Source organism: Carcharhinus amblyrhynchos, chromosome 3 (genome assembly GCF_965287045.1).
Source record: "Carcharhinus amblyrhynchos chromosome 3, sCarAmb.v2.hapA, whole genome shotgun sequence".
In the NCBI taxonomy this organism is placed as follows: domain Eukaryota; kingdom Metazoa; phylum Chordata; class Chondrichthyes; order Carcharhiniformes; family Carcharhinidae; genus Carcharhinus; species Carcharhinus amblyrhynchos.
This window is the reverse complement of record NC_137326.1, coordinates 90,457,675-90,477,815: the sequence shown is the minus strand read 5'-3', so window position 1 is coordinate 90,477,815 and position 20,141 is coordinate 90,457,675. Positions and strand designations below refer to the sequence as shown.

The 20,141-nt window shown below is 42.6% G+C and overlaps 1 protein-coding gene across 6 annotated transcripts in view; it reads left to right on the top strand.

Annotated features, from left to right (window-relative positions):
- schip1 (schwannomin interacting protein 1) overlaps positions 1–20,141 on the top strand; it is a 686,116-nt gene that overhangs the window by 512,593 nt on the left and 153,382 nt on the right. For 2 of the 6 annotated variants that reach the window (XM_080185496.1, XM_080185502.1), the window contains one exon: positions 10,178–10,759. In XM_080185496.1, the coding sequence (XP_080041622.1) occupies positions 10,178–10,759 (582 nt within the window). Of the gene's footprint in view, positions 1–3,267; positions 4,125–5,493; positions 5,616–5,881; positions 5,939–8,399; positions 8,418–10,177; positions 10,760–20,141 lie in introns of those variants that run through there. The other 4 variants (XM_080185498.1, XM_080185497.1, XM_080185499.1 and 1 more) reach the window with 4 other exon arrangements.

The window sequence follows — 20,141 nt, the reverse complement described above, 5'->3', positions numbered from 1 at the left end:
TTGCGGAGGCCATGGCGCCCAGCGGGGAATCCGAGAAATGACCTCTGCTCGAGTCTCCTATCCCACTGCACTACAAAGCAGCACAGCAGGATGGAAGAATTACCCCCTGTATGTTTCCCAAAATACTTTTTTTAAGATGTTAGCATCATAGAATTCCTACAGTGGAGAAGAATGCCACGCAGCCCATTGAGTCTGCACCGACCATCCGACAGATCATCCCAGCCAGGCCCTATCCTTGTAATCCCATGAATTTACCCCACTAATCCCCCTAACATCTTGGGACACTAATGGGCAATTCAGCATGGCCAATCCAAACCTGCACATCTTTGGACTGTGGGAGGAAACTGGAACACCTGGAGGAAACCCATACAGACAGGGGAAAATGTGCAAACTCCACACAGATAGACACCCAAGGCCAGAATCAAACCTGGCTCCGTGGCACTATGAGGGAGCAGTGCTAACCACTTTGTCACCATGCTGCTCTGTATGCATAATTGACCATTTTGGGTGTCTCTACATATCTTTCCTGCATTGAGACATGATGTACTCAAAGCTAAAATGGTTAACCTGACAGCTGTAATCCTGGTAAGCACTGTTATCACCAAGAAAATCAGCTCAGTGACTTAAAGACACAACTGACATTATTCAGATTAATTTGTTTGGTAACTTGGATTATTTTCCAACATTTGGCACTCATTTTTTCTTTGGGCAAACCCAAAATTAGTATGTCATCCATCAAATGTCAAGACTCTCAGAATGCGCAGAAACAAATATAAATGATTTTATGATATACTTCTGAAGGGGAGATGTAAAAGTCTGCAGCTTCTAATGGTAAACATGTGTATTTTATTTCATTCAACTTCAGTTGCCAGAAACCTAAAAAAAATCTAATTTGCTAAATTGTTTTGAATTTATAATCTATGCCCTAATCTGTAAACAAGTTAGAAACCAGAAATCTCCCTGTAAGGTTTTTATGGGCTAAGCAATTTCACAATTTACTGTTTAATTTTGTCAAGTTACTAATGAGTTCACCCATTTCATTAGTTCATCAATTTTCTTCATGCCCTTTAAGCCAGCCATGCTATCAAGCCATACTTGACATTTCCTGTGCAAACCCAGTAGTACTTCTTGCTTTGGGCGGATTACTTTGGTGATTTGTTTATCTTTGTTGATCTGCTATCCCTCTGACAAGCAACATAATCCTTGAGATAGATCTATTTCTGTTTAAGTGTTCTGTTTCCTCTTATCTCCTTAACTTCTTTCAGTCACGTTTACGATTAACTATTCCATCATTTTTTGTCTTTGCTTTCCTAAAATCTGGACATATATCATATTTTCTTCAAATTGCTCTGATATATGGTATTCAGTTGTACTCCTGGGTCCAATTTAAACTGTGTGATCCTACCAATAACCTCTCTCGTGAGCTTGAATTTGTACCAATTACATCCATATAAAATACGTAAAGTGATTTTTCTTCTATGATATAAACATGATTTTCCCTGTTCTGAATTTACACTGTGGTTGCATAGCATCTCGTAGAATGCCTCCTTATGGCAAATACTAGATAATTTTGGACCTAAACTGTATTCTACAACATCTATGTCATTTTCACTCCTCTCCATTTCTTTTTACCTTGGTGGATGGTATTTCTGATTTTTTGTTTGAATTGTTTCCTAACCACTGCTGAATGGTTTGTCTTTCGTCTCTGCAGAACTCTCCAGCTTGTATTTTGAATGATCTCTGGTGCCCTTCTGTTCTATGTTACTTTATGTAAGGTCACATCTTGCTCCCTCAGCAGCATTCCTTCAGCATTCATTGTCTATTCCACGTGTCCTCCTATCCTTTATTAATGATTCATTCAGTTCACCAAATTTGAAGGTCTTTAATACTTTACAAAATGGCCAATGATTACTCTTTTTATTGTACATCATAGTATGGTTTCTTTCATTGGTCACATTTCATTTAGGATTGCGGTGTCTCACATTCCCTCCTTCCTCAAATGTTAACATTTATAAATACTCAGTGGAAAATGTCATGGAGCTTCTTAAGAAATAGGTAGGGGAGTTAGTATTTCATTTTAATTGCTATTTTCCATTAAGCCCAGTAGTTGCTAATATACTTATAACCATTAATCAATTTCTTTTATAATCTATTTCCAACTTTCTGCCAAGTTGCCAGTTGCTGTAATTTAATGGAAAGTGGCAATTTCAACATTTTCACTTTCCACTGAGGGTCTTTCTTTCAATTACAGATTGTGTGCTGGTTCAGTTCATGCTCCTGTCAACATGGGCCTGGGTTTATGGCTGTAATATACCAGCCAAGACTATCAGGAGGAAATTACTGGTGCATCATTTGCTGGATGCGTGCAGCCAGAGGGACACGGCTACCCTCCAGCCATACACACCTGTGAACTCAGCCCCTGTGTGCTGTTTTCAGGTAAAATAGTTGGCAGGAACTCTTCTCGTTTAGTGCTGGATAATAAAGTGGGGTGGGAGGGGGGGTGTCTACCCATTTTGTTGTGCCTGAAATCAGTATTATACAAATTCCATCATGCAGATTAATTCTTTCAGTCTGGCTGAAAGCAGTTGTTTAATGGCAACGTTGATACAGACTTATTGAAAACGGTTCTAAATTCTCCCATTCGGCTTAATACAAATATCATACCCACGATTGTATCAATACACTGTATAAAATATTAATTAGCCCAGGCTTCAATCACTAACTCTGTACTTGCAGACCCAGTGGGTGACAGAACAACTGTAACCAAACTGCATGATGTAGGGTTGGGAGGACTCGATTGATTGTGATAGTAAATGAGATGTTAAGACTGGAGCAAAGATTAACTAGCTTGAGCCGCCGTGGCTGCCACTGAGTGATTTTCACCAGCCTATTAGGAAAATATTTCCGAGTTTTAGAAGAGTTTTTAAAGGCCACACGTTTCAGAAGCGAACAGTTGGATTTCCAGGCACATTAGCCTCCCGTTGACATCCTAATTTTCATCTGATTTTTGAATTAATGCGTGTCGTCTTTCGAAAAGAACAAACTTTGAAGAAAAAAGAGGACCCGAGGGGGGGGGGGGAAATAGGAGAAAATGAAGCTGATGTGAAATAAGAGTTGCAATCTTGGGATTCAGTTGTCATGGAAACGGTTGAATTCTTCCTGCCGGGGGGCGGGGTTGTCTAGGACTCTGGCGAATCTTCCAATTGCTCCATTGAAACCCCCCCACAAGAGGCAGTTCCTTGTCTCAGTCAGATGATAGCGGCAGGGACTTGCACTGCAGCAAGCTCCAGTTTAGCTTCCCTGACAGGCTGCCACTTAGGGGGAGAGGGAAGAAAGGGAGCTGAAATCAAAGCAGCAACCTTTCCCATTCCCTCATCTTCTCTGAGTGTGTCTGGCTGAAATTGTGCATCAGAAAGTGAGCTCAGGATGAAGCAGCCACTGGCAGAACTGGCCGACAGATCGCGGCTGGAATAGCTTCCCAGAGCCTCTTCAGATCCGTCTAACTTCAGCTCATAAATCCAGGTGTGCACTGGCATTGCTGCTGCTGCTGCTGTGTGTGTGACTCAGACATAAAAGATCTGCGTCAGTCTGCCTGTGGGTGCTTTACCTGCTTGACGGATCAGGCTGCTATTTTATATTTTTTAAAAAAAGCAAAATCTAGTCCAAAGATCGGGCACGGACCTTGGCGATGAATGATTTAAAACACGCGCGGAAAGCGAGAGGCACTCAAAAACAACTTCCATGAATTATTCAGACGAGACAGACGTTTTCCTACAAGGTCGAGGCGTGGAAAGGGAAGGGGCTGCGCAGCCAGACAGAGTGGCAAAGGCTTCCTCTCCCTTTAGTTTGGGAGGTTCCGACTGCTCCTGGAGCATCGGCCGCAGCTCACAGCACAATCGCCTGACATTTATTCCGGGAGGGAAGGGTCTCCTCTCTCACCCCGACTTCAGGAGAGACCAGCTGGGCTTGAAGTGGATGCAGAATTATTGTTGAACTCGACTTCTGGAGGGATGGGCTCCGGAGGGAAAGGAAAGGAATAAGAGATTTGAATTTTATGGATTAAATCGTTGTGATCTGTACTTGGACCGATGACTTGATGGGAGATTTTGGATGAGAAAATGACTGTAAGTACTGACTATTGCGGGCTGCGATTGTGGTCACACTTTATCTGTATCTATCTGGTTACAGTCGTGAGAACCTCCACAAGTTCTGTTGGTTTTATTTGCTGCATCTTCTGTACAGTTGAACACCGCTAGAAATCCCCCTCCCCCCGTGGTCCTACTGCTGTCAGTTTCTGTACAAGCCTTTATTGCTTTTAGTTGGGAAATGCACATTGCTGTGTGAAGGTTTAACCCCGGGATGTGAACCAATGGAACTTGGTAACAAGCAGAAACAGAAAATGCTGGAAAATCTCAGCAGGTCCGACCGCATCTGGTGGACAGAGAATAGGGCCAACGTTTCGCGTCTGGATGACCCTTAGTGAGAAGGTCCCTACTGCTTTGGGAATAGCCCAGCGAGCTAGAGGAAACACCAATAGCGGTGTTCCAGTGGCCTGGCGGTGCATTGCACTCCCCTGCTCCCTGGGGTGTTGCTGCACCTCTCTGCGGGCCTGATCCAGATCTAGCCCCAGTCTGCCTGCCTGCATGGAGCTGCTTCTCTGATCCAGCCCCACTCTAGCTGCCTACATGGAGCTGCCCCTCTGCTGCAGCCCAGTCTGGTTGCCCACATGGGGCTGTGTATCTGCTCCAAACCCAGTCTGCCTGCCTACAAGTGGCTGTGTGTCTGCTCCAGCCCCACTCTGCCTGTCTACATGGAGCTGCTTCTCTGCTCCAGCCCTAGCCTGGCTGCCTACAAGTGGCTGTGTGTCTGCTCCAGCCCCACTCTGCCTGTCTACATGGAGCTGCTTCTCTGCTCCAGCCCTAGCCTGGCTGCCTACAAGTGGCTGTGTGTCTGCTCCAGCCCCACTCTGCCTGTCTACATGGAGCTGCTTCTCTGCTCCAGCCCCAGCCTGGCTGCCTACAAGTGGCTGTATGTCTGCTCCAGCCCCACTCTGGCTGCCTAGATGGAGCTGTGTGTCTTCCCCAGCCTCAGTCAGGCTGCCTCTCTGTAGCAGCAGCCCCAGTCTGGAGCTGTCTATGTGACTCAGAGCCCGGGGCGGTACACCCAGCCCAGCCCAACCTGCCAGAACTGATTTTCAAAATCCACATACTTGTTGGCTGACGTCAAATAAAACACATTAAAAGGGAAACGGTGAATGTACACCAACAAGAAACGTCACTTGTCTCCTTGTACCGCCGGGTTGAAGCTCGTTATCCACATTAGCACTTTTTGTTTTAAGTATTTTGTTCCAAACATTTTGGTCGTGTGTTTCATTGACGCAACCTCGCCCCCCCCCCCCCCCCCCCATTCAATTCACACTTGGTAAAACTTTCTGTCAAATCTTGTCTCTGCCACATTTAAAAAAACACACAGCAGGCAGGCGTGTGAAATAGGTCGAGCGAGGTGGGGGACATGGCTATTTCCCTTTTAAGAGGACGGTGGCGGTGAGATGAAAGGCTCCAGTGTCTGCTGAATCTCCGCTAGCTGCCTCCATGTGAAGCTGAATGGTTCCCGTTGTAAGTAGAGGATTATGCTCACAGTTCAGGCTGCTGTTGCTGTTCCCCTCTCCTCCTTTCTTTCCTTCCCTGGGAAGTTTGCCTTTGTTTGACACTTTCCAGGAGGTTGCGGTGTATGTTGCTGCTGCTGCTGAGTTTTGCTGGAGCCGCAGTTCAGCGGGTTACTGAGCGGTGAAGTAGCCGGAGTGAGGGACAAGAGGCGCTGGAGGAGGTGCTCACACTGCCGGCCCCTGATTTATACACTCTCAGATGTGCTTAAACTGTGCCCTTTTCCCCCTCCCTTTATTCAAATATGAAACATGTGAGACCAACAGCCCACAATGGTGAGGAAAGGGGGAATGAATCGGTGCTCCCAACTTCTTGGAGTTTCTATTATTTTGTGTGTCTTGGGGTTTTTTTTGCTGTTGTCAGACTTCTGGCTTTTTGCCGCCAATGCGCATTCTGTGATTCCCTTGGAAAAGGGTAAGCGAGGGCTGAAATCTTCATCAGGACAGTTCTCCAGCTAAACCCGCCTTTGTAACACAGACACTATTCGGTGTTATTTAACTGTTGTTGCTGACAAATGGTTCACAACAAATATTCCAGAAGCTGCAGCTTAGGCCCTGAAGGCCCAAGATTGTGTCTTGTTCAGAAAGAAACTGCACCTGCCTCTGTAGAATAGCTTAAACTGGATCAGTTACCAGTGTGGGGAAAGAATTTTCAGCCTAGGCAAATGCCTTGTTTCTAATTTGTCCAGAATATGCTGTGGAGGCTGTTTGCATTCATCCCTATCAAAAGGATGGTTTAATGCTGGTTAACAGATTTTTAATTGTGAATCTGTTATGAAACGTGCCTGGTGATGAAAATTAAATTAAACTGTTTAGTTAGAATTTGTAGAATGTGATGCACAATTATCAGCCACTAAACAATTTAAATGCAGAGTTCCATGCTTTAGCTCCACAGCACCCATTATCTGTGTGTATTGTACAGGAAACAAGGAGGTGATGCAGGAGAAGAAAATCCCCTTCAGGGAGGGTCAGAATGTTTTTCAAGAACAATGTATTAAAATGTCAAAAAAATGCATAGATGATTGACTGTGCTTCTTTGCTATGTTGTGTTTATGTGGATCATGTGCTCGGTTGCAGTCTGTGAGAAGTAAAATATACAAGCATGTCTCATGATCGATGTCACTGGGGCAGTCCAACAAATCATTTCTCTGTCAATATTTGACACATGGTGTTCTGACTGGCTGAACACTGTAGTTTTCGTCTCAGTTGGGGACTGTTTGGCCCAATTAGAGATCCATTGCAAGATGTCCAAACTTATCGAGTGAGTGCCCAGTAATTTCTACCTCGTAATCCTGGTTATGTTAGCGGCATGTAAAATGTATTTCTGTTTCTGTCCAGAAGATCATTTCATAAGTGTCTAAAATTGAGAGCAACAAGCTCAGTGAACATCTCTTACATTTAATATCTGTGGCATAGCCTGAGCAGTTAACCAGTCATAAATTTCAACCCTTCTCACTGAATTCCACAGTTTTTTTTTGTAGCGGTTTCTATAATGCCTTTGTGAAGCATTAACTGTCACAATTGCACCTTGATCTTTGTAACTTATCAGTATGTAGTTAGCAATTGATTGTAAATGTGTCAAACAATGGTGGACAAAAAGTACTTTATATAAGTGTTTATAATTTTGGTTTCTGTTTACTACATTTATTACCACAGTTAAAGTTTGTAAGCTGTAATAATTCAGGCACCAAGTAACCATGTTAATGCCACAATTGTTAGCTTGTAGAAATGGCATCCTTGCCCCCACCAGCAAAATACAGTTCTTTTGAAAAGAAGGTTGTTTGGTGGATCTTTTACACACTTTGCTAAATAAGGCTGGATTTATGCCATTCTTATCAGTCTGAGACTGAGTGTTGCAATATAAGTTCTAGTCAAGTGATATCTTGCTTATAGTTCTTGGCTGTATTTCAGACCTTTCTGTCTGGATGTTTTTTTTTTAATTTGTGAGATCTGGGCATTTATTGTCTATCCTTGTTTTCCCTTGAACTAAATGGCTGGCTGAGCCATTTCAGAGGACATTTGAGTCAACCGCATTGTTTTGGGTCTGGAGACATAGCCAGGCCAGACCAGATAAGGGTTATAGATCTCCTTCCCTGAAGTGAACCCGATGGGTTTTTATGGAAAATTGGTTTCATGGTCATCATTAGACTTTTTAAATGTCAGGTTTGTACAGAATTCAAGTTTCACCATCCTGCATGGTGGGATTTGAGTCTGGATCCCCAGAAGCATTCCCCGGGGTATTTAGTCCAGTGGTAATACTCCACTGCCTCTCCCTTGAACTTGAAGACTAGCACAAAGCTCCATCCCCAGCTGTTCAGATTTAAATGCTTCGATGATGTGGTCAGATGTTTCTGGACTCTGAAAGCTCTGGGCCAACTGAAACCTTTTTTTAAACTGGTTTGACAAAGGCATTGAAATGATACTCTAAATGGTTTTAGAGTGGCACTTTAAGTTTATGCCCTCAATTTCTACTTTCTCATTGTGCAGATTAGCCAGTCTTTGGTTTCTGACTATGATGGTCAGTTCAGAATCAATTTGCAGACTATGCCAATTTTGAAAACTGGATATAGAGTATCCAAATGTATTTCACGTGGAATCTTTGCAGCCTGCAGATGGAAGAAACTTAGACCAAGCTGGATTTGAATCCAGGTCACAAAAATCAAAGGCCAGTATTTAATTTATTGCATCGCCGAACCATCCTTAATAATTGTTTCCTTGCTTCTTGGACTCCAAGGACAGATTTTCTTCAGCTGGAGTAAGTTAATTGACAATTTCAAGAGAGAGATTTTCATGAGATTTAGATATCACCAGGGAGGCCAATATTTATTGTCCATTCCTCAGTGCCTCGTGTGGAGGTGGTGAGCCACCTTTTTGAACTGTGGAAGTCCATGTGATGAAAGTGTTACCACAGTGCTGTTAAGATGGGAATTCCATAAATTTGAACCAGTGACCATGACAGGATGGTAGTATTTATCCATATCTGGGGTTTGACTTGGAAGGGTTCCTGCTCCTGCTGCCTTTGGGATTGGGAAATTGTAATGGTTGCAAACAGTTTAAGATGCATTTGTTGATGCCAGTCATTTTTTTTTTAAACTAGTGTTTTACTTAATTAGTAGGGGTGGCACAGTGGTTAAGACTGCTGCCTCACAGCTCCAAGGACCCGGGTTCGATTCCTGGCTTGGGTCACTATCTGTGCAGAGTTTGCATGTTCTCCCCGTGTCTGTATGGGTTTCTTCTGGGTGCTCCGATTTCCTCCCGCAGTCTAAAGACGTGCACGTTAGATTGATTAGCCATGCTAAATTGACCCTAGTGTCAGGGGATTAGCAAGTTAAACATATTTGATTATGGCAATAGGGCCGGGGTGGGATTGTGGTTAGTGCAGACTCGATGGGCTGAATGGCCTCCTGCACTAAAGAGGTTCTATGATTTAAAACAAAAGGGACATCATTGGGAGCTTATTTTCCTCCATGATGGGTACTTTCTTTCTCAGAAACAAATATGTATTTGGATCAGTGGTTTTCTCCAAATGATATTGCAATTGGAAGTGACTTGCTTTGAGCTTAAAACAACTCCATTGTTCTGCATGGCTTATGTTTTAACTTCTTGGCAATGGTATACACTCGTAAGTACAAATACAGAGAAACTTTGTGTTGTTCAGCAGAAGTGACTGGGACCAAAAAATTGGCATTCTTTTCACAAAGTATTGTTCTTCCGTAAAATATGTACAGTTTATCCAAACAAATAACCACTTTGTATATAACAAGTACAAGGATCAGTGAATGATGTTTGACAAATAAGTTGATTTTTGTCTGTTTTAAAACTACTTTTTTCAGTTTTAATATTTGTCAAGATGCAAAGAAATTATAAACAGAGCATGAATAAGCATTATGCTCAAGAAAATAGGTATTTTGTAATTAAGCTGTGGTACCAAGTAGCTGCAGATCTGACCACAGATGAACAATATTTAATGAATTGTTGCATTTTTAAAATATACTATATTGTTTTGCTTTGAAATGTAAGAATTATGTTTCATATGCAAATTTTGAGGTAGTATTAAACAAAATCCATTGTTTTTGTGGTTAGTATCTGCGGTGTCTGTGATTTATAAAGGTAGGATGTCTCCAGCTCCCTGCAATTGCAGAAACACTGGATAATCATCATAAATAGTAATACCCATTGAAGTACAATTTCTTGGAAGGGAAACACACCGATCTCTGCTGTGTGCCATGTGCCCAAAAAGGCTGCCAGTACAAGTATTGCTGAAAAAAGACAATTTGTTAAAGCTTCTGATCTTGCACTCTCGTCACACAACCACAAGAATACCAATATTGTTGTTTCCTCTGATATTAGTGCAAGATGAAAAGCTTTAGCAAAATGTACTTTTTTTTTCTCTTCCCTAAAACCCTCTGTGCTAACAAAAGACTACTTGACAATTTAGTCGTTTTAAGAAATGAATTGGAGCAAAGTCAGGTAAATAATAGTATTGCATTTAACTGCACTGTATTTCTTCCCCAGGATTACAGGGAAGATGGTATGGATTTGGGAAGTGACTCCTGCAGTCGAGCAAGTTCTGAATCAAGCTCCAACAAAGTGACGCCATGTTCTGAGTACAAATCCTCTCCAAGTCTGGATCTTGCCACGTTGGGGGATTATGAAGAAGATGAGGATTATCAGGAATATAAAAAGAAGGTGATAGAAGAGTGGGAAAGTGAATATGGTGACTACTCTGAGAACAATGGCTTTGTTAAAACTGCCAGCAGGAGTTTAGCGGAGGAGTTAAAAGAAGTCAAAGTCATCCCACCAGTCCCTTCTAATGTTACTGCAGGTGAAATGAAGCAAAATGGCAACATAGCACCAATTAAACAAGGCGGAAAAGGAAATAAGACTCTTCCAAAGCTGCAGAAAGCGTTGCGAATAACTGGTGGTGGTGGTGTAGCCACAAACCAGTTGGAGACTTCGGGGACTTTTGTAACAGAAGAACCCCAGCTTCCAACCATGGATTGGGAGGCCCTTGAGAAGCACCTTGCAGGTTTACAGTTCCAGGAGCAAGAAGCACAAAACCAAAACCAGAGCCAGACAAAAACAAACTTCACTTCAGTAAGTTGGATCTTTCCAAACTTATTTATTTCCACTTTTTTTAAGTTTAATATTTGTTGCGTGTGAAACTATTGGCAACTTTTTTTGGTCTCGATTTGTCATGATGCAACGAAATGTAAAACACCTGGAAATGGATTGGCTACATTTTAAATTAAACCAAGGAGTAAGGGTCTTAGAAACTCTGTAGCCCAGACCTTCTAGTTTCCAGATCACCGGAGACAAGATACCCAAGATGCTTATTGGGATCTGGCAGAAGCCCTGACGCGCTTACTTCTGTGCCTGGGATGTTTATACTTTTGACAGGAATTCCCATCCTCTCCAGAAACCTCTGCAAAATGTCTGAATCCGAGTTGGAGTCAGAGGGCTGGATTCTTTGACCTTGCCTGCTGCTGCGATTCTCCAGTCCCGCTGCAGTGAATGGAGATTTGGCTGAGCACCAAATTCTCTATTTTCGCTGGCAGTGGTGGAGGAGCATGAACAGCCGGAGAATTCCAGCTGGACACTTTGGACCGTTCTGATTTAATTACCCTGGAAATGTTTGACATAAAAATTCTAGTCCATTGCCTGGGTCACTGCAGAACTCATACCTGACCCATCTACCCCTCCCAATCCTGTAAACCCTGACTATCCTCCAAGGCAATTTTCCAACTGGACTACCCACAGTCGTTTTTATATAGAACCCCTAAGTGCAGAAGGGGGCCATTCAGCCCATAAACTGCCTGACACAGTATCTTACCCAAGCACCATCCCTGTAACCCCACATATTTATCATGATCAAACCACCTAACCTGCACATCTTTGGACTGTGGGAGGAAACCGGAGCTCCCTGAGGAAACCCATGCAGACACGGAGAGAATGTCTGCATGGAGTTTGCACAATGACCCAAAGCTGGAATTGAACTTGAGTTCCTGGCTCTGTGAGTCAGCGGTGCTAACCACTGCCACCGTCCTCCATGCTGATTCTTTCTGCAGTTCTCTGTGTAGATTTCTTCACTGAGTAGTCCTGGATGCTGCATTACAAGTCATATATTTTTAAATGTAACCAGATAAGTGCACAGTTTCCTGTTTGATTAGTGTCAATTGTAGCATTTCTAAAGCTGATTAGAAGATTGTGTTCAATATTTTGACAGATTTGGGGGATTTGACACAGTCAATGTGTACTGATGACTATTGTTAAGACTCTCCAAACTAAGTTACTGAGAAATCCACCTGGATTTCAGTGTATGTTAGCTCCCTGGAATGCAGTGTATGTTAGCTCCCCATGTTTGCACAATTTGAGAGAGTTTAGGTACAAGTTGGCAAGAAACAGCCTATGGGTCCCTTTGGTGTGCACATGGGTCATGCTTTATATTATCTGATTTTAAAAAACCATGAACCTTGCCAGCATGGAATAGGCACCTGTTGGACGACCTGTTCCTATGCTGTAAATATTATTAAATATTTTGTAATGTTGCTTGCCCAGCTGAGACCATTCCATATTCAGTCTTAAAGTAGAGTTGATTGTTGAAGAATTACTTGGTGCCTCTTCTAGTAATGTTGGCCAGCCAGCCTAACTCATTAATCATCAACAAGTAACCTAAAATAGGTTTCGCTGTGGTTTGCTACGTTGCTGCTTCAGGAAACATGTATTTTTCTCTAATAATCATTGTGGTCTTTCATCATTGGGTTTGACTTCTTGGGGGCTACTACTGATACCAATTGCAGCTTTTCATTTTTGTCCTTCAGTCAAACTGGCTGGCTGTTTAGACAATTGAAATGCTGTATTGAATCCTTGCTAAGCATATACCAGAAAAGCTATAGTGAGTAGCATCTCCTCTGTGTTTGCATTCCCACCAATCTCTGGATTACAGCATTGAGAGATTGTGTTGTATCATGGTCATTCCAACAGTTGAATATATGGTGTTTGAAAAGCAACTGTTTGCACTTCTGTTCTCATTGGAGCCACTTGATACTGGGTATATGAGAATAATGCATTTAGGAAAAGCCTTCCAACTGGTGGTATTTGAAACCTCAAGGGTTTCCTTGGCTCGTTGTATAATGTGGAAGGGCCAATGCAGGGTAGCACCAACTGCGGTTCCAGGTATCTAGTGCCAGTGAAAAGACTTCTTGATAATCCACAGCAGGTGGATGGGGATGAGAGAAGAGATGTGCACTCAAAGATGTTACTGAGCAATGGCTTAATGTAATCAGGAGACTGAGCTATTTCTATCTGCTCGATAATTAATATAATTCACAGTAGAGCATCATCAAGGTTCTGCTGTGTTGGAAAATGATTTCTGTTAAATCCAAGAAAGACAGGAAGATAGTTTTTGTTATTTACAAAGTGGATTCAGGTTTCACTTTAACTGCTACTTCATTTCTTGGGGCAGAAGTACAGCTCCTGTCTTGTGAAAGAAATAGCTGTTTTATTGCATACTCTAAGAACACAGTTTATGCTTTGTAAGAAAGAGATCTGAAAAGAATTTGTTTATCAGATATAAGCATGGATTTTTAATTTGTGTATTTTAAACTATAGGATATTCAAACAGATTATACACAATGGTGGAACAGTGCTCAGTGCCAGGGACCTGGATTCCATTCCTGGCTTGGGTCACTGCCTGTGAGGAGTCTGCACCTTCTCCCAGTGCCTGCGTGGGTTTCCTCTGGGTGATCCAGTTTCCTCCCAAAGTCTGAAAGATGTGCTGGTTGGGTGCATTGGCCATGTTACATTCTCCCTCAGTGAACCTGAAAAGGTGCTGGAGTGTGGCGACTAGGAGATTTTCATAGTAACTTCATTGCAGAGTTAATGTAAGTTTGTGACACTAAATGTTAATTTTACTAAAAGTTACTGTAGGATATCCAAGCCAATTATACAAAAGTTATTGTATTTTGGTTAAGTCAGCTGAACAGAAACGAAGAAAAAGCTTCTGTCAAAGGTGCTGAGCATAGGAAATTGATATTTTTCAACATTTTGGAGAGCACACCTTTCTTCCCGAGGTCCAAAAAATCGATAATCAAAAAGTCTGTTAATTGGTTCAAGATATGGGTTGGTTGGCACTTTGGAAGCTGTCCCCCATTGGTCCTTCCATACAATTATATAAATCAGTCAAGAAAACCTTGAAATATAAACAGATTGTAAGAATTTTTATCAGTATATTAGAAGGAACAAAGTAGCTACGATAAATGTTGGTCCTTAGAAACAGAGACAGAAGAAATTAATATGGTAATGAGAAAATGGCTGAGATTTTACATTTTACATTTGTCTTCATTGTAGAAGACACAAGAAACCGAGGTTAACCTAGGTGTGAAAAAGAGGGAGAAAATTAAGGGTAGGTAATATCAGCAAAGGTTTGATTTTATTATTGTCACATATTAGGATACAGTGAAAAGTTTTGTTTCTCGCATGCTAAAGAGGGAAAATATACCATTCATCTAGTGCATATGGGAAAAAGATTGGGTGCAGAATATAGTGTTGCAATTACAGGTAAGGCGAAGAGAAAGACTAGCTTAATATAGCGGCACAGTAGCACAGTGGTTAGCACTGCTCCTTCACAGCTCCAGGGACCTGGGTTCAATTCCCGGCTCGGGTCACTGTCTGTGTGGAGTTTGCACATTTTCCTTGTGTCTGCATGGGTTTCCTCCGGATGCTCCGGTTTTCTCCCACAGTCCAAAGATGTGCGGATTAGGTTGATAGGACACTGAGGGCAATTTTAGCATGGCCAGAGATTCATAGGTTAGAGGGATTAGTGGGTAAATATGTAGAGATATGGGGGTAGGGCCTGGGTGGGATTATGGTCGGTGGAGACTCGATGGGCTGAAGGACCTCTATCCGCACTGTAGGGTTCTATGATTCTTTGATATATGTTGAGACCATGTAAAAGTCTGATGACAGCAGGGAAGAAGCTGTTCTTGAATCTGTTGGTATGTCTTTTTATACTTAAGTATCCTTTTCCTAGTGGAAGCGCGTTCATCCAGGGTGCGTGAGGTTCTGGATTATGCTAGCAGTTGGAAGTGTGGACAGAGTCAATAAATGGGAGGCTGGTTTGCATGACAGACCAAATAATGTTCACAACACTTTGTAGTTTTTTGTGGTCTTGGTCAGAGCAGGAGCCATATCAAGCTGTGATATATCCGGATAGGGTGCTTTCTATGGTGCATCTGTAAAAAAAATTGTAGAAACTCAAGGGACAAAAATCTGACAAATTCCCAGCAACTGATGATCTACATCCTAGCATTCTAAAAGAGGAGCTGCAGAGATAGTGAACGCTCTGGCTATGATTTTTCAAAATTTCCTAGATTCTGGACTGGTCCCAGCAGATTGTAAGTTAGCAAAGTATTACATGAGTATTCAATAAAGGAGGGAGAGAGAAAACAGGGAATGACTATAGGCCAGTTAGCCTGACATTGGTTTACCAGAAAGTGCTGAAATCTATTATTATATAAGTCTAAACAATGTACTAAGAAAATCATAACATAATCTGACAGAGTCAACGTAGTTTTGCAAGAAGGAAATTGTGTTTGAGAAATTTATTAGGGCGTTTTTGAGAATATCTTTAATAGAGTAGATAGAGGAGAATCAGTTGATGCAATATACTTGGATTTCCAAAAGACATTTGATAAAGTGTCACATGTTTAATAATATAGGATAAGGGCTCACAGAGTTGGGCTTCATATCGTAGAGTCATAGAGGTCTACAGCATGGAAACAGGCCCTTCAACCTAAATTGTCCATGCTGCTTTTTTTTTTAAACCCCTAAGCTAATCCCAATTACCCGCATTTGGCCCATATCCCTTGAAACCCATCTTATCCATGTAACCATCTAAATGCTTTTTAAAATACAACATTGTATCTGCCTCTACTACTACCTCTGGCAGCTTGTTCCAGACACTCTCACCACCCTCTGTGTGGAAAAAATTGCTCCTCTAGTAACTCTCCCCTCTCACCTTAACCCTATGCCTTCTAGTTTTAAATTCCCCTACTTTTAGGAAAAGATATTGACTATCTAGCTGATCTCTGTGCTTCTCATTATTTTGTAGACCTCTATGAGATCACCTCTCAGTCTCCTACACTCCAAAGAAAAAAGTCCCAGTCTATCCAGCCTCTCCTTATAATCCAAACCATCAAGTCCCGGTAGCATCCTAGTAAATCTTTTCTGCACTCTTTCTAGTTTAATAATATCCTTCCTATAATAGGGTGACCAGAACTGTACACAGTATTCCAAGTGTGGCCTTACCAATGTCTCATACAACTTCAACAAGACGTCCCAACTCTTGTATTCAGTGTTCTGAATGGTGAAACCAAGCATGCCGAATGCCTTCTTCACCACTCTGTCCACCTGTGACTCCACTTTCAAAGAGTTATGAACATTTACCCCTAGATCTCTTTGTTCTGTAACTCTCCCCAGCGCCCTACCATTAACTGAGTAAGTCCTGCCCTGGTTCAATTTACCAAAATGCATCACCTTGCATTTATCTAAATTAAACTTCATCTGCCATTCATCAGCTCACAGGTCCAATTGATCAACATCCTATTGCAATCAGAGATAACTTTCTTCACTGTCCTGTGAGATTAGACAGAGCATCGATTAACACACAGGAAGCAAAGAGCAGATATAAATGGAGCATTCGCAAGTTGGCTGGCTGTAAATCGTGGATGGTCATAAGGATCAGTGCTGGGGCCTTAGCTATTTGCCAACTATATTAATAACTTGGGCAAATGACAGAGTAATATATCTAAAATAAAAATAAAATGTTGCAGATGTTGGAAATCCAAAATAAGCAAAATACTGCAAAAACGCAGCAGGTCTGGCAGCATTTGTGGAGAGAGAAACAGGGTTCATGTTTTAATCTGTATGGCTTCTTCAGAGCTTGAAATATCAACTCTGTTTCTCTCTCCACATATGCTGCCAGATGTGCTGTGTCTTTCCATCATTTTCTGTTTTTATATTAGTAATGTTTCTTAAGTTTGCTGATGCTACCAAGCATTGTGGAATGTAAGTTCTGAGGACACAGGCTGCAAACAGAACTAGATCAGTTAAGTGAGTGGGCAACAAGATGGCAGATGGCGCATTATGAGAAGAAGTGAGGAGTTATTCACTACCTGACTGCGTTTTGCTTCCTGTCTTCTACCATGCTAATATATTAACCTCAACATCATGAGCCCCCATTTTGTGTATTAACATTTTGTGTGGCACCTTACTGAATACCTTTTGGAAGTCTGGTTTGTTGTAAAAATAGAAGAGCAGGCAAAAATTGCAAATGTTGATGTTCAGAGAGATTTGACTGTGTCCTTACTAGGAATTAAAGAATTTAGCATGTGGTTACAGCAAACAGTGAGAAAGCCAAATGGCCTGTTGGCCTTAATTGCATGGGGATTACAGTCCAGGAATAAAGAAGTCTTGCTACAATTGCACAGGGCTTTGCTGATATCATACCCAGACCACTTTGTGTGAGATTTTGGTTTTCCATATTTAAAGAAGGATATAGTTATGTTAGAAGCAGTACGGTGAAGGTTGGCCCCTGGGAGGAGAGGGTCATCCTGTGATATTATTACAATTGAGAAAAATGAGATGATTACATAAAGGTTGATGTGGAGTTGTCGGCGTTGGACTGGGGTGGGCACAGCAAGTAGGCTCACAATACCAGGTTAAAGTCCAACAGGTTTATTTGGTAGCACGAACTTTCGGAGAGCTGCTCCTTCATCGGGTAAGTGCAGGATTTGATTGTCACAGACAGGGCATAGGTAGGTACAAACTCGATTTATAAGGTAAGGGTTGGAATGTGAGTCTTAACAAGTAACTAAGTCTTTACAGGTGCAGATAATGTGAGTGGAGAGAGGGTTAAGCACAGGTTAAAGAGGTGTGAATCATCTCAAGGCAGGACAGTTAGTGAGATTTTGCAAGTCCAGGCAAGTCATGGGGGTTACAGATAATGTGACGTGAACCCAGGATCCTAGTTGAGGCCATCCTCATGCGTGCGGAACTTGGCTATCAGCTTTTGCTCAACGATTTTATGTTGTTGTGTGTCGTGACGGCCGCCTTGGAAAACGCTTACCTGAAATCAGAGGCTGAATGCCCATTACTGCTGGACTGTTCCCCGACAGGGGGAGGACACTCTTGCCTGGTGATTGTCGAGCAGTGTCCATTAATCCATCGTCGTAGCGTCTGCATGGTCTTGCCAATGTACCATGCTGCTCGTTTGTCTTCTGAGATCTTCACTGTACCGCAAGCCCACGGATAACCGCACGGTGCTCCACTTCTCCAGTTTCCGCCTTAAACAAGTGAAAGAACCCATCCCCTACGGACAAGCCCTGGTTATGCACAGGGTCTGCTCAGATGCTGAAGGATGCCCTCATAAGAACAGGATATGGCGCTCAACTCATCAATCGAAAGTTCCAATGTGCCACAGTGAAAAACTGCACAGACCTCCTCAGAAGACAACAAGGGGCACGACGGACAGAGTACCTTTTGATGTCCAGTACTTCCCTGGAGCAGAGAAGCTACAACGTCTTCTCCGGAGCCTTCAACATGTCATTGATGAGGACAAACATCTCACCAAGACCATCTCCACCTCCCCAGTATTTGCCTTCAAACAACCGCACAACTTCAAACAGACCATTGTCCACAGCAAACTACCCAGCCTTCAGGAGAACAGTGACCATGACATCTCACAACCCTGCCACAGCAACCTCTGCAAGACATGCTGGACCATCAACGTGGATGTCATCATCTCACGTGTGAACGCCATCCACCAGGTATGAGGTACAGACTCCTTTGACTCGGCCAATGTTGTCTACCTGATACGCTGCAGGAAAGGATGTCCTGAGACATGGTACACTGGGGAGACCATGCCGATGCTACGACAATGGATGAGTGGACACTGCTTGACAATCACCAGGCAGGAGTGTTCCCTTCCTGCCAGGGAACGCTTCAGCAGACTAGAGCATTCAGCCTTTGATCTTCGGGAAAGCATTCTCCAAGACGCACAACAACACAGAATCACCGAGCAGAAACTGATAGCCAAGTTCCGCACACACGAGGATAGCCTCAACCGGGATCTTGGGTTCATGTCACACTATCTGTAACCCCCATAACTTGCCTGGGCTTGCAAAATCGCACTAACTGTCCTGGATGGAGACAATTTACACCTCTCTAACCTGTGCTTAACCCTCTCTCCACTTGCATTGTCTGTACCTGTAAAGAATTGACTCACAATCCAACCATTATTTTGTATTTGAGTTTGTGTCTATATATATGGCCTGTTTGTGAAAAAAATTCTGCACTCTCCTGATGAAGGAGCGACACTCCGAAAGCTTGTGCTACCAAATAAACCTGTTGGACTTTAACCTGGTGTTGTGAGACTACTTACTGTACATAAAGATTCTGAAGGGGGCTTGACAGTGTAGATACTGAGGCTGTTTCTGCATGTTTGGGAATCTAGAACGTGGGCCACAGTCTTGGGGCAAGGGACTTATCATTTAGAACTGAGATAAGAAAAAATTACTTCGCAAAGAGTGGCAAAACTTTGGAATTCTCTAACCCAGAGGGTTGCAGAACTCCATCATTGACAATGGGTGGAATCTGATGTCCTCCCCAATGGCACGTTAGATGGTGGTGAGGAATTTAATCAGGCAGAAAGGTGCCAGGTGGGGACTCATGTTCAAAGGCATTCAGTGCTTGTTTGTGGGATTTGGGAGGGGACACTTTCTGGCCAACCACCCTCTTAACCACTGCTCAGCTGTGGCCAGGGATCCACTGATGATATTAGGCTTCGTGTGGGTGTCGTACTGGCAGCAACCACTGCCTCTCTGGTGAGGAAAAACCTCCTATTGTCTTGTTAAGTATCTGAGTGTCTTTTAATAAGGCAGGCCTTCCCCAAATGAGACTATCATCAACTCTCCAAGCAGTGGGCAAGACTCCCGTCACCTCCATTAAATAGTGCCTTATATTTTAAGGCAGGGATAGATGAATTTTTAGTTTCTCAGACAAATAAGGGATATGGAGACTAGGACAAAGTGGAGTTGAAGCCCAGAAACAGCCATGATCTTTTGAACGGCAGATAGGCTCAATCGACCATATGGCAGCTTCCTCCTATCTCTCTCACGTTTTGGCAGCAGCTGCAAGTTCCAGTGCACCTTGCACACCATCCTGACTTTTAAATACATCACTGTTCCTTCACTGGGTCAAAATCCTGAGTGCTTTGGATGGACCTACGGACACAGACTGCAACAGTCAAAAAAAAGTGACACGTTACTAGCTTCCCCAGATGAGCAATAATTGTAGATGTAGCCAATGATTCCAAAATCACACAAATTCATTAAAAAAATGAGCAGAGAAACCGTGTAAAACTGTAGCTTTTTCTAACTGACGTACTAAGAACTGTAAAATCATTATATATCCCAGAAAA